Source organism: Rhagoletis zephyria, unplaced genomic scaffold (assembly GCF_001687245.7).
Source record: "Rhagoletis zephyria isolate East Lansing unplaced genomic scaffold, Rhagoletis_zephyria_1.1 Rzeph_scaffold_01252, whole genome shotgun sequence".
Classification (NCBI taxonomy): Eukaryota; Metazoa; Arthropoda; class Insecta; order Diptera; family Tephritidae; genus Rhagoletis; species Rhagoletis zephyria.
Window position 1 is genome coordinate 35,081 of NW_016158336.1, and position 14,094 is coordinate 49,174.

The window sequence follows — 14,094 nt, forward strand, 5'->3', positions numbered from 1 at the left end:
ATACGTAGTGTATGTATAATGGAAAAATCCATTTCGTTAACACTTTTCCCTAGATTTAAAAACGAGCATTTTCAAATGGTAATCAAATAAAAAAATTTTATTCTTACAACGCGTTTTTTTTTCAGTGTAATGGAAATTTTTTTCTGATCCGTTTTCTTGAGAGCTGCATACTGGCCTTTAGCTGTAAAGGGCAAGGAAAATGCCCTTATTCCTGATAATATGAAAGTTTTAAACGTTCCATATTTAAATTGGGCGCCACTTGTATCAACTCACGTCGAGCGCACGTTTAGTACATTCAAGACTTTTCTTCGCGAAAACCGAATGAAAATGCTGCCAGAAAACTTCAAATGCATCTTGTGGTTCAATGTTACTACAACTACAGAGATTAAAGTTTTGTGAGTTAAAAACTTGAAAGGAGAAAATAGTCAAAGTATTTTACTTGTAAAATACACATTTGTAAAATAAATGTATTTTTTGATTATTTTTCAGTTTTTGTCTTTTTTAGTGCCTTCTTTTGCCTTCTTTCGCGATTTCTAGTCCCTTTTCCTGCCTATTTCGCTATTTTATTTTGCCTTTTTTATAGGTTTTTAGGTCCTAAAAATCCATTTCTGNCGCTGTGTATGCTTTGTATACATTTGTATATGAAAAAGCATCCGAGACGTGCAAAACGTCATCCGTGCAGTGAAAAATGCANATGTAAATGTGTTTTCAAATGTTGAGTTTGAATCAACATCACAGCGTGCGGTTAGTGCATTATGTCATACCATGTATGTGTGTCACCGCTGTATGTGTTGTCACCGCTGTGTATGCTTTGTATACATTTGTATATGAAAAAGCATCCGAGACGTGCAAAACGTCATCCGTGCAGTGAAAAATGCATCATTTTAATACAGGCGTATTTGAATTGAATATTTCCATTATACGTAGTGTATGTATAATGGAAAAATCCATTTCGTTAACACTTTTCCCTAGATTTAAAAACGAGCATTTTCAAATGGTAATCAAATAAAAAAATTTTATTCTTACAACGCGTTTTTTTTTCAGTGTAATGGAAATTTTTTTCTGATCCGTTTTCTTGAGAGCTGCATACTGGCCTTTAGCTGTAAAGGGCAAGGAAAATGCCCTTATTCCTGATAATATGAAAGTTTTAAACGTTCCATATTTAAATTGGGCGCCACTTGTATCAACTCACGTCGAGCGCACGTTTAGTACATTCAAGACTTTTCTTCGCGAAAACCGAATGAAAATGCTGCCAGAAAACTTCAAATGCATCTTGTGGTTCAATGTTACTACAACTACAGAGATTAAAGTTTTGTGAGTTAAAAACTTGAAAGGAGAAAATAGTCAAAGTATTTTACTTGTAAAATACACATTTGTAAAATAAATGTATTTTTTGATTATTTTTCAGTTTTTGTCTTTTTTAGTGCCTTCTTTTGCCTTCTTTCGCGATTTCTAGTCCCTTTTCCTGCCTATTTCGCTATTTTATTTTGCCTTTTTTATAGGTTTTTAGGTCCTAAAAATCCATTTCTGTTTCCTGCCTATTTCGCTATTTTATTTTGCCTTTTTTATAGGTTTTTAGGTCCTAAAAATCCATTCCCTGTTTTAAACTCCATGAATATTACCTTCTCTTTGAATACATAACTATTTCTTGCATTATCACCTTCAATAAACAGGTCTTATTAACTTGATAAAAAAATACTGTATCAGAGATAGTCTCATTACGGCTATAAATCGTCACCTGAAATGCAAAAAGACGTAACAAACATCGTCACTGAAATGGAAAAAGTGGTGACTAATGTATATATTTTTTTCATAAAAGGTATGGGGAGTTGTTATTCAATGAAATCCATCATATCAAACAAAAAGTGAATTTTTGATTTTTTATTAGTTATGAATTTTTGACTTTTTACAGCGTAATTTTTTTCCCGATTGATATGTGCAAAATATCTGACAAAATATTTTTTTATTTTAACTTTTATTTCAACATAGATTGATTAAAAGAAAAATACTGATAAAAATAAAATATTTCACACAAACAGGGTCGAAATTTTGAAATTCCTGCCCGTATTCTGTTTGTAAGTCAAATATTAGTGGCATTGTGCTACTATGATTGCACGGCCGAGTAATCATAGTCAACTTATACAGTAGTCGAAAAAATTATAGCCGAACCAAATTTTGACAAGTTTTAAAATATTATTTTTGTTGTTATTTAATTTTGGTTAGTTTTTTATAGTTCATTCTTTAAAAACATCCGTACAAATACAAGTTTAAGGGCAGTGTCACAAGATTGGGAACTTGCTGAAATTTGGTGCAAATCGTATCCCAATTGTGTGAATACCCAAATATTCCCAACCACGAAAAATAATTTGTTGAAATTTTTCATTACAAGGTTGCTGTATTGTACCAAGTTTTTGACTATAAAAAAAAATGTTCCCAACTTTTTTATTTTGTACCAATAGCCCAATATAAAAATCCACAAATCTATACAAATGTACCAATCGAGAGACACTGCAACAAATCAACAAATCTTCGTAAAATTTCGAGTTTTTAATTAGATGCTGAGTATGCAGTTTTGTAGCCCATTGAATTCTAGTAGAATAAAGTACATGTTTCAAATGGCTAAAAATTACGGTTGATTTTTTAGTATTTCTAAAAAAGGTCGAAATTCTGTACGAATGTTTGTTGATTTTTTTTTAATATTGCACAAAGTTGGAAACTTGGATTTTCACGGGGTTTGATCCCGTTGTGTTGTTCTCACAATCCCGGGATTCCGGGATTAGTTCCGAGATTTAGATGTCCATTACTTTTCAACAACTTAAATCGAAAAAACTTGTGTCTATATTGTTTGAGAAGCTCTCCCACCATAAAATAAATAATAAATAAATGGGTTTGAAATCTACTTTATTATTTAAAGTGACATTTTTATTTTTTCTCTCTGTCGTCAGGATTTATTTTAAGGGACTTTGTAATTTCAAACATATGAAATGAAAGAGGAATTTTCTTTTGAATTAAAAAAAAATTAAAGTTTTTTGGATTCACAAGGACGAATAGGTAATTTTTTAAGCTGATAAAGTTAGAACGACCATATTCGAGCATGTTATCGAGTTTACATAAGTCCTTAACATATAGTTTTTTCAACTAACAAATATTGCGAAATTTCAGGGATACAATTTTAAAAGGACATTTTCAATTCTTACCAGTCCTTATGCACCAAAAAATTGAATCCGCTTAAATTCTATAGAATTTCCTCTTTAATTTGGAACCCATACTTCTTCTCTAAGGACAGCAAACTGCGGCAGGATCTCAGCGGTATTGATTAGTTACCTTGCTAAAGGAGGCTGCTTGGAGCAGAAGCGAAATCAATGTGATGAAATGCTGCCAATATAATAATAAAGAAACATTTGGGGAACGGCTTTCCCGCGCCCTATGTATGTACACAAAATGCGGCGATTCGTCGCAACGCTACACTTGCATCGACGCATCTTGCATCTTGACGGATGCAGCAATTTAACACACGGCACTTCATTTTATTAGTTTTTACGCAGGTCAGAACACCGATAGTATCGATGATTTTGGGTTTCGGTTTACTACCGATAGTTTTTAACACCATCGATACTATCGAAAATTTACCACTCTTAGTTTTGAGCCATTTTCCAAGCGGTGACAATTTTGTGGCTAATAAATTTATTATACGGGTAAGTATTTTGAGAATAAAACAATATATTTTCTAAAGTTTTGCGTGAAAATATGTTAGTTTATAGTTATAGTTTATTTTGGAAAACAGCCCTAAATCTTGGCAAAAACGAATGGCTATTGTGATTTTTAAAATATGCAATTTAATGTTTAATAGTTAGTACTATTGAACTGATCCCTTCATAAAACAAATGCAGTCTTAAATTTGTCAAATATTTTTCGTGTTTGAAACATTGATTATTTTATATTATATAACAAAAATGGATTTCTTATGATATGTAGTATACTTACATATAGGGGATTCCCTTAAACTCCTAAAGTCTTAAATCGTGTAAAACTCGTAAGTTTACGAGGCTTTTATGGAAACTCACCCTTTGTGAAAAGGTGTAAATGGGTGCGTAAAGTGACTGACAGATCAACCAGGATTTTGTGAGGCAATTATTTTCCATAACATCCCGCCATCTTGTCTCTATCACTCTTGGCTAAAATACAGTTAAAAATTATGAAAATTAGCAGAAAACCTAAGTCAATACAGTTAGTGGATGAAATTCATTCGCGTAATATCTTTTTCATTTATTTTCATTATTTTATCATACATTTTAGTATAAAAATTTCAGGCCCTCGGCAGCACTGAAGTTTATGAAGTCGTTTGCGTATCAAATTTGCCTCGTAAATTTACGAGGGGCTCGTAAATAGAGCTCCATACAGATTTTGACAGTTCTTTCACGAGTTTAAGGGAAGACCCCTATAATTACACAACATTACATTAAAACTAAGTTTCTTGGTGAAATAATAAGGAATTTGTTTTGAGTTTTTGAAAATAATATTCTGCCTTACTATGGTTTTCGACGTCGACGTCTATGCTATTTTTTCAACCAAAAACAGCCCTCGTAGATCCAACTACGCCGACCACAGTATTTTTGAGGAAAGGAGTTTTTGCTGTGGTAAGCGTAGCTAGAGTTGGACTTACGAGGGCTATTTCTTGGTGTAAAAATTACATCGATATCGACCTCGACAACCATAATAGGGCCGATTATGTTCTTTGTAAATTTTTTTGGGTATTGATTACTGTACACTTATAGAAATAAAAGAAAATATGCTTATTATATAATAAATAAGTTTCGATAGTATCGATAGCGCAGCTAAACTGTGGCAAACTATCGAGAGGCCCCACTATCGATAGTTTGACAGCTCTAATACCCAGGAAGGTCTGAAAAATGCGTCCTTATATTATAAAAATTTATATTATTTAGCATAACAAATGAATTTCAATATACATTTTAAGTTGCAATAGCACATATTTGATATAAACCTCAAGCAAATACATTAAAGAAGTATGATTTTTATAAATTAAAATTTGAATGAACTCCTTCCTTNAGTTGCAATAGCACATATTTGATATAAACCTCAAGCAAATACATTAAAGATGTATGATTTTTATAAATTAAAATTTGAATGAACTCCTTCCGTTCCCACTACAGTCGGGTCTACGTAACCGGAACGACCCAGATTTATATCTGGCCAAGGACTGTCACTCCAGCAACACTCCCCAAAATCTCTTTGGGGAATTTGTATGCTTTTACAACAACAACAATGAACTCCTTCAAAAGGCCTTTTGAAATACGTCCTATAAAAGCCCCTCTGGAAGGCCATCAGAAGCCCTTCAATTGATGCAAGTCCATATAAAAAAGAAAGGAAAGCCTTTCGGAAGGACTTTGAACTCCTGAAATTATCTACTGGGTAATAATGATGTATATTTAATACAGCCATGGACGACGAACATTTTGGCGGGCACGTTCACAACTCGCATTCGTCTTTTTAATTTTTTTGCTATAGTCCCGCATTTCTGATCCCGCAAAAATGGCGCGAGATCCCGCGTTTGTGGTATTGGATTCCCTACCTGCAACCAACTTGCCGACAGTTAGCCTGTTCCCGTACCGCAGGATTCAATCAGAAATAGTCCGAGGTCATTCCGTACACATTAGTCTAGAATATCAAAAATCTAGCTATGCAAAAACTAAAAATTTGGCTCGATAGAAATGTTTGTGCTGATTTCAACTCTACTCTTATTTGGTAAAAATAAAGAAGTTATTAATGGTTAAAGTTAAATATTAATATCTTCTGAACAACATAACCTATTAAAAAACGAATGACGTCAAAATATAGGTAATTAGGTAGGGCTGCCAGACGTCCCGGTTTTCCCGGACATGTCCCGGTTTTAGACTATTTGTCCCGGTGTCCCGGTCCAACCTTAAAATGTCCCGGGTTTCGTTTTAGTGTCCCGGTTTTTGATTTGATTGCTCCAATTTGAATAAAAGTTCCAAAATCACTACACTAAGAGAAAAAACGCGTTGTAATATTCCGAAAATTGTTATGAATTCACTGATTATCGTTTAAAAATGTTCGTATTTAAAAATAATACTTTCATAACACGCACGCGTGGTGTTGATTCAAACTCAACATTTAAATGCACATTTACATGTCTGGCTGTAGCTGAGTGCGCGAAGATGCTTGCCACAATTTGCTAATTTCCAGAGGGCCAGGGCTCAATTCCGATTACAAGCAGCATGGAATTTAAATATTTTTTTAACTTAATTATGAAAAAGCAATCGGTAATTGCAAATCGCTTCATTTTAATATGGGCGTATTTAAATTGAATATTTCTTTACTAAATACTAAAATTTGTTTACTTAAATGTATTACGAGTTGGGTTGGTGTGGTGCTCTTTCATATACGTATTTTTTCAATCTAGCACGCTTTTTTAATTCTAAACTTCTTTCTCTCAGTGCACCGGTTTAATTTGTGAAATAGTCACATTTCGAGATAGTTGAACTTTGCACAAGCAATAGTTGATGATTTGTATATGTACCTAAATACGTTCAAAATGACGTGCACAGAGTTTTACAATTATATTAAGGAAAATACAGAAGTTTTGAAACAAGTTCACAGCAACGAAAAATATGACTGATATTTTTATGTTATCTTGTACTTAAGTTTCTTTCTTTCATGAAACCTAGAGTACTTATAAGTACATTGCCGTACAAAATTATTGGCTCGGAGGCTCTTTCATCAGATCACAATTTCTAATCAGATCTTTTAGAAAAATTTTGAAAATGTAGCTTTTGAGCCAATTAATAAAGTGCAAGTCTGAAGTTGCCAGCAAATTTCGTTGATTTTTAGCATTTATTTTTTTTTGCTGACAGTGTCTTCCATATAAAAAGAATTATCGAACATAGTTTGTATGGAAGAAACTTTCAACAACAATACCAAAAATTAACTAAAATTTAATGGGCTGCAAAACTTCATTTTAAAAATTTGTATAAAAAGTCTGATTAGAATGTTGCAAATTTGTATGCAAATTTATTGAATTTTCCCGAGTTTAGCAAAAAGTTTAACAATTTTATTTTTATGTTTTTTCATATATTTAGTATAAACTGTATTTTTGTAAAGAATAAAAAAAGGTTCATGCATTGTGAAAAATTCTCTGTGCTTTAGTTGTGATAAGTTGTTTTGTTTTGTTGGCGTACGTTGTAATGATCTCATGATCTCATGTTTTTATGTTTTTGTTTTTGTCTGTAAAAATAAAATTTCACTACATCCTTTCGCACGTCGAAATGAAAGAGAAGGGAGCGAGAGGCCCTCCCTAAAGTGTCCCGGTTTTGCAACAGAGATATCTGGCAGCCCTATAATTAGGGGGTCTTTCACTCGGTTTACATAACTTATTTACTTACTTTTTTATATTTTTAAACCAGAAATACCTAATAACAAAAAAGTATATAAATATATTTTGTTTTAAATGACAGCAAACGCCAAATGCCATAAAATTTATTTTAAAAAGTGTTATACTATATACGTACCATCAATACCCTTGTGATCGGTGAAATAGTTTCCGAGATATTATAAATATAAGAAATGTAAAAGTTTAACTTTAACCTCTTTAATTGGCTTTGGTTTTTGTTTGTGCCACATAATCATGGCATGGTTGAAATCAGCATGTATAGCTCTATCGAGTCACATTTTGTCTGTTTTCTAACCGACTTCCAAAAAAAATGGAGACTATCAGTTCGTCGGAATATTTTTTTTATATTTATTTTTATTTTTTATGTTAATTTTTTTTGCATCGGAAAGGTAGGTGGTCCCATCTGGTTTAGATTCGATCATTTGATCATGAAATATTTATATATATATATATTTTTTTTTTTAATATGAGAATTGAAGTCGGTTTTGTATTTTGTTTAAAAAGTACTTGTTACCTAAACGGTTGTTATTATACACCACGACTACTTCGGACTATTTCTGTCTAAACCCTGGAGTACGGGAACTGCCTAAATGTGAATAAGAAAAAGTAAACAAACAAATGTCAAATTAAACTCTGAGTTTATTAAACACCCCAATGAGAACACTTGACAGTTGTTAAAGAGTTGCTGTGAGTTAATATTTCAACGTGGATTGCTTTTAGTTGTTTGCGTACTCCTTATTTCTATAACTAATTTGCCAAGCTTGGAAAGAAATAAACAGTAACTCCAAGCATTTTTCGTTTTATTAAGATCCGTTAAATAAGTTGCTTAATTTTTCTTAGTTTTTAATTAATTAATTTGCATTCGCGAATGTGAAAAATGTGACATTCGAAACATCTCTAATTGATACCCATATTAAATTAAATTAAATTAAAATTTTCAAAGAGGTGGCGACCTTCTACAAAAATATCTTCGGCTGTAAGCCTTCTTAAACCTCTTCCTTTTCTATATTGCAATATTTACTTTATCTTACTAATTTAGGTTAATTTAGGTTGAAGTGGCTGACAGTGACCCCACTAGCACACCTAGGCCCTTAAGATTTTGGGCCCGTTGTGGTACCACTCGGGACTTAGAACTCTCCTACTCAAACCATCGTGTGGAGTATGCGAAACTCAATAGTTGCCGTATTCCTACTTCGGCTATGTTGGTTAGACCTTCGAAAAATTCTGAGCCCAAAAACTTTCATCTTCTGAAGGGACATTCGCATAGCAGATGTCGTAAGGTTTCCGGCACTTTCTCATCTCTGCAGCTTCTGCAGAAGTCGTTATGGGGGATCCCGAGCCTCTCCGCGTGCCTTCCGATGGCAACATGGCCTGTTAGCAGATCTATGGCTGTAGCTAAGTCCCCTCTGCTCAGCATGAGGAGACATTTCGACCGCTTCTCGTTCCATTTTGGCCACATAAGCTTTGTGTTGCTGAAAGTTGTGAGACTATCCCACCTGTCCTTTGCTTGTTTAAAAGATAGATCCCTTAGTATGAGCTTGCAGGTAGCGAGCAGCATGCCTAAACCCTTCCAGGATTGCGAAAGTGGAAACGATGTGCCCTCTCTTGCAAGTTCGTCTGCCTTCTCGTTGCCTAGTATGTTTTGGTGCCCGGCGCCCATACCAAGTGAAGAGCGTATTGCTCAGCCATCTCGTTCAGAGATCTGCGGTAGTCCGCTACGGTTCTTGAACTGCATGTGACCGATTCAAGCGCTTTGAGTGCCGCCTGACTGTCTGAGTAGATGAAGATATTGGGCCTCATGCATAAAAATTGAGTTTAAGCTCCGACTCGATTTTCAGTACAAATTCTTGGGCTTGAGCTCACCCCTTCAGTGCAAAAATTGAGTCTGAGCTTAAGCTCACTTTTTATGCATAAGGCCCATTGTTACACATTGCTTCTCCTGTATGGCAGCGAACCATGCATACATCACTTTCAGATAGGACTCATAGTTTCTGACAAATCAATTAATCATTCCAGTTTTTATTTTTTAATGAATAAAATCAAACTTTAATAGAAGAAAAATTAAAATAATAACAGGTTCTGGACCAAATTTTTGCTTTTGTACTAAAGCCTGTTCTGTTACAAAAAAAATTAAGTTACTGATGAAGAAAATCGATGGATAAATAAGAAATAATGAGTGGTCAAATGAAAATGCACAAAGATGTTTTGTATGAACTTTCTTTCCTGCTCGGCACAGAACCTGTTACTTTTAAAAATTTTTCTTCTCTTAAAGTTTGATTTTTTTAATTTTTTCATTAAAAATTAAAAATGCTGGAATGATTATTTAATTTGTCAGGAACTATAAGCCCTATTGAAAAGTGATGTATATACGGTTTATGGAGCTTTCATTTGCCGTATTTTATATTAAGATTTTTAAATTGGTTCGTAAGATCTACGTGATTAAAGGAAGCAATTTTTGCTTTAGGCTGAATAACGGCAAATTGAAAGTATCTCGAAAACTTATGCATAGAAAAAAAATTAACTCGATTTTCGGAATCACCGAGCAATTGTACATAGGAATTGGATAGTGGCATCCATAGAACAGTTTTGCTGTAAACCAGTGTAATCAGCATTCTAATGTATTCAAAATGTCCCAAAAATTTCATATTAAATCACATTCATTTCTCGATACTAAGTAATGCAAAATTGAATGCCCCACTTTTCTTGGGACTTCGCCCTGGGGAAAAAATGCATTTTCGAATGTGAAAAGGGTTATTTTACTGATTACTTTTTCGATTACTATACTTTACATTTTCCCACTGGGATAGGTTATCCAAAGCGGAGACCCAGAATAATAATTACTTCATGGTGGAGTTTTAAAAAAGTCATCCAAATTTTCATAAGAATTATAAAAGTTCTTTGATAATACTTATGTGGGAGAAAATTTGTTCAAGTCATCGATAACTATTATTTTAAGACTTGTATAATAGAAATCTTTTCATAATAATTATCAGCGAGATAAATATTTTTAAGTCTACAAAGACTTTTATTTTGAGACTTATGTTATAAAAGTCTTTTGATAATAATTATGAGTGGGAAAAAATTTTGTATATAGTCCCGAACGGGTGCGAAACCAAGCCCCAACTGATCCCAAACTACACCCCGTCTAGGCCGGAACTGGTCCCCACCTAGCCCCGAACTGGCCCCAACTAATCCTAAAATGCTCCTGAACAAGTCCCGTCTTTTAAGACTTAAAAAAATTGTTCGCGCTCATAATTATTATGAAAAGACTTTTTTAATGTTAGTCTTAAAATAAAAGTCTTTGAAGACTTAAAAATATTTATCTCAATGATAATTATTATAAAAAAACTTTTATATTATAAGTCTTAAATAAAAGTCTTTGAAGACTTAAAAATATTTATCTCAATGATAATTATTATAAAAAAACTTTTATATTATAAGTCTTAAATAAAAGTCTTTGAAGACTTAAAAATATTTATCTCAATGATAATTATTATAAAAAAACTTTTATATTATAAGTCTTAAATAAAAGTCTTTGAAGACTTAAAAATATTTATCTCAATGATAATTATTATAAAAAAACTTTTATATTATAAGTCTTAAATAAAAGTCTTTGAAGACTTAAAAATATTTATCTCTCTGATAATTATTATGAGAGGACTTTTGTAATATAAGTCCTTGAATAATAATTATAGATGACTCGAAAAATATGCATCTTAATATAATGATTATTGATTGACTTTTATTCTTTTCTCTTATAATAGTTATGTCTCTGATCCAAATGTTAATCAAGTCAAACCAATAACGCAAAATTGCACATTCATATTTCTGTCATAGGCGTGACGATATGTATTTACATCACATTTATTAATTTTTTATACACCTGTTCTACATATTTTTGCAGTAAGAAAATATTTCTTACATATATGTATGTCATATTTCCTGTTAATCTATACATATTATAAAGGAAAGTCGAGATTCTTTGTACGCGGTAATCTCGAAAACTACTGAAAGGATTTTGACGAGATTTTCTCTAATATATTCAGTATCGATAGGAGAGTGACCTTTTTAATTTAGAATTTTAATAGGGTTGCCACCTGTTAAGAAAATTACTATATTCAATTCTAATAAGCGTAGGCGTCAGTTCTGCACCGTCACTGTCAAATGAAAAGACTTAGCCTCTGGATGTGTAATAATGTATTACTTTTCTGAGTAGGGTTGCCGCCTGTTTAAAAACTATAAGATAAAAAAATAAAATACCAAATGAAAGTGCATGGCCTTTGCATGAGCAAAAACTTTAAGTTTTTTGAGTAGGGATGCCACCTATTTAAAATTACTATCTTCTATACACAGTATAAAGGAAAGGCGAGATATTTTAACCACGCTACTGGACGGATTTAGACAAGATTTTTATTTATACTTATTTATGTATATAATAAACGAAGTACATGATGACATATGATTTCTTTCTCCAAATACGTAAATGTACATACATACATATGCATACATTCAGCGCGTGGCGAAGCCTCGCGCATTCGTGGCCGGCTAGTATTCTTCTATTTGAATGAAAACAAGTCATTAAAATGTAAGTTTAGTACTCCACTCTACTTACTAAACTAAATTTATATATTGCTATTAGTTAAGATTGTCTTTTCAAATGGAACCATTTATTTTACACATACATATGTATTAATAAGGATTAATCAATCACTATGTGCATTAAAATTTAGAAATAAAATATTCGAAAGATTTTTTTATGTGTCAGATATAAAAATAAGGGAATCTTGTATTTTATGTAGATACTTTTTGCGATATAAACAAAATGCTGATGATATCCCCATGGAGTTGCTAAAATTAGTTTAAGTCATGTGGTAAAATTAGCAAACAAACGAGTACTACAGTATAATTTTACTTTATAATTTTAGCCTTAGCCCATCCTTTGCGTTTTGCACTTTCGCTGAACATCTTTTGGACAAACATTTTCACAATAACATCGCGCTGGAAATTCCATCGTTAGACTATAAAACGTGTAATAAGAAGTTAAGTAACATTCTGTATGTAGACACCTTCTTTCCATTGGAGCAACGGGTGAGTAAGAATAAGAACATATCGCACGTTAAATAATATAGAGATGTAATTCAAAATTTACGTTTTTGAGGATTTCAACATACAATTAATTAGCTTGTTAAGGAGAATAGGCTCAGCCAAACAGATGACTAAACTTCCCAACTTTACAACTACCTTTTGGTATACCAATTGTATGAACTGAGCAAACTTTGATTGCGTTTTCCCACAAAATTTAAATTTTGAAATAATTCTGTATATTATTAAACGTACAATAAGTACATTGTACATGCATAAATACATATATGTATATCTATGCACAACCAATGAGACACAAGACATCGCTTTTTTTAGTGTATGCTCTGGACGTGGTTTCTTTCCCTCGAAATGCAGTTCTTTATTGTAGCGTGCTTGGTTTTACTTCTTGCCGAGATTCACTCGGTATATGCTGTAATTATTGGAATGGCTATGTTTTTCATCTCCATTCTAGCTTCTGTAGTTTGGGAATCGGATCCGACGACCAACGAAGAATTTTCAATTTCGTAGGTTCAACCATAAATACATACATACATACATGCATATGTATTTATTTACATTCTTACATAACTCTTAACTCTATTTAATACTTTTATTCTTTTAAAAACTGCATTCGTGTCGCACCTAAGGAAATATATGCAATATGAATTGGCTCAGTTCCATTTGGTTTTCGATAACCTCTGTCTGCGCATTTCACCATATGTTTTGGGAGTGTGTGTCGGATATATCCTGCAACGGACGCAATCCAACATGAAAATAAACACTGGAATATTAGTTTGTGGTAATAGCAATGAGAAATATTTGTCTTCTTTCCACTACAAGACTAATTCTTTTAAAAAGGGTGGCTTGCTTATTTGCTAATATTCGGCTTGTTTATATTTGCTTACAAATATGGCTATGAAATTCTACTTCCCAACGCAGCCGGTGGACGCTGGTGTCAGGCGATACTCTTCACCATATCCCATGCTATGTGGTCTTTGATGCTGCTCTGGACTACTCTCACAGCTGAAACTCACCAGACTTGGAAACCATTGAATTTTCTACTAGCTGGGAGATACTTGAATGCTTTGGAGCGCTTATCGCCGGTCTGCCTTCTTGGAGCTCCAATTATAATTCGTCTGCTCGTATTCACAACCGATGCACCCATTTACAATTCTATAGGACAAACCGTAAGTTGGATATTGTAGTCATTTGGATAGTACTCTAAAAGGTAATTAATTTTCAGTTTTCCCTATTTGTTGGATGTTTGCTAATGACTTATCTAAGCGCGCTTTTGCTTCATTTTTTATTTGATGGGCCACTCTGCGCCATTCTCCAGGAGACTTTATTTAAATAGTACGAAAATTTAGGGCCAATTTCCGATGCCCTATTTAAGTAGAGATTGTTGATTAACTTCAAAAATTCATTTTCAGATCGTATATTTAAACTATATTTAAACTGCACTTAAATGCCCAATATTGGCTATTTAAATATGGAAAATGCAACCTTGCTCCCTCCCAAGAAACAGCTGATTACTCCCAGAAAAATATAAAAATACATAAACTAACGAAAATAATTTTATA

The 14,094-nt window shown here is 32.9% G+C and overlaps 1 protein-coding gene across 2 annotated transcripts in view; it reads left to right on the plus strand.

Annotated features, from left to right (window-relative positions):
* The window catches only part of LOC108363348 (uncharacterized), a 37,425-nt gene extending 23,339 nt beyond the window's left edge, over positions 1-14,086 (plus strand). The window contains exons 8-13 of one of the 2 annotated variants that reach the window (XM_017616688.1): positions 12,358-12,520; positions 12,851-13,038; positions 13,162-13,313; positions 13,373-13,701; positions 13,758-13,867; positions 13,945-14,086. In XM_017616688.1, coding sequence (XP_017472177.1) covers positions 12,358-12,520; positions 12,851-13,038; positions 13,162-13,313; positions 13,373-13,701; positions 13,758-13,867; position 13,945 — 943 coding nt within the window. In that variant the 3' untranslated portion in view covers positions 13,946-14,086. The remainder of the gene's footprint in view (positions 1-12,357; positions 12,521-12,850; positions 13,039-13,161; positions 13,314-13,372; positions 13,702-13,757; positions 13,868-13,944) is intronic. The other variant, XM_017616689.1, reaches the window with a different exon arrangement.
* The last annotated feature ends 8 nt before the right edge of the window (positions 14,087-14,094 follow it).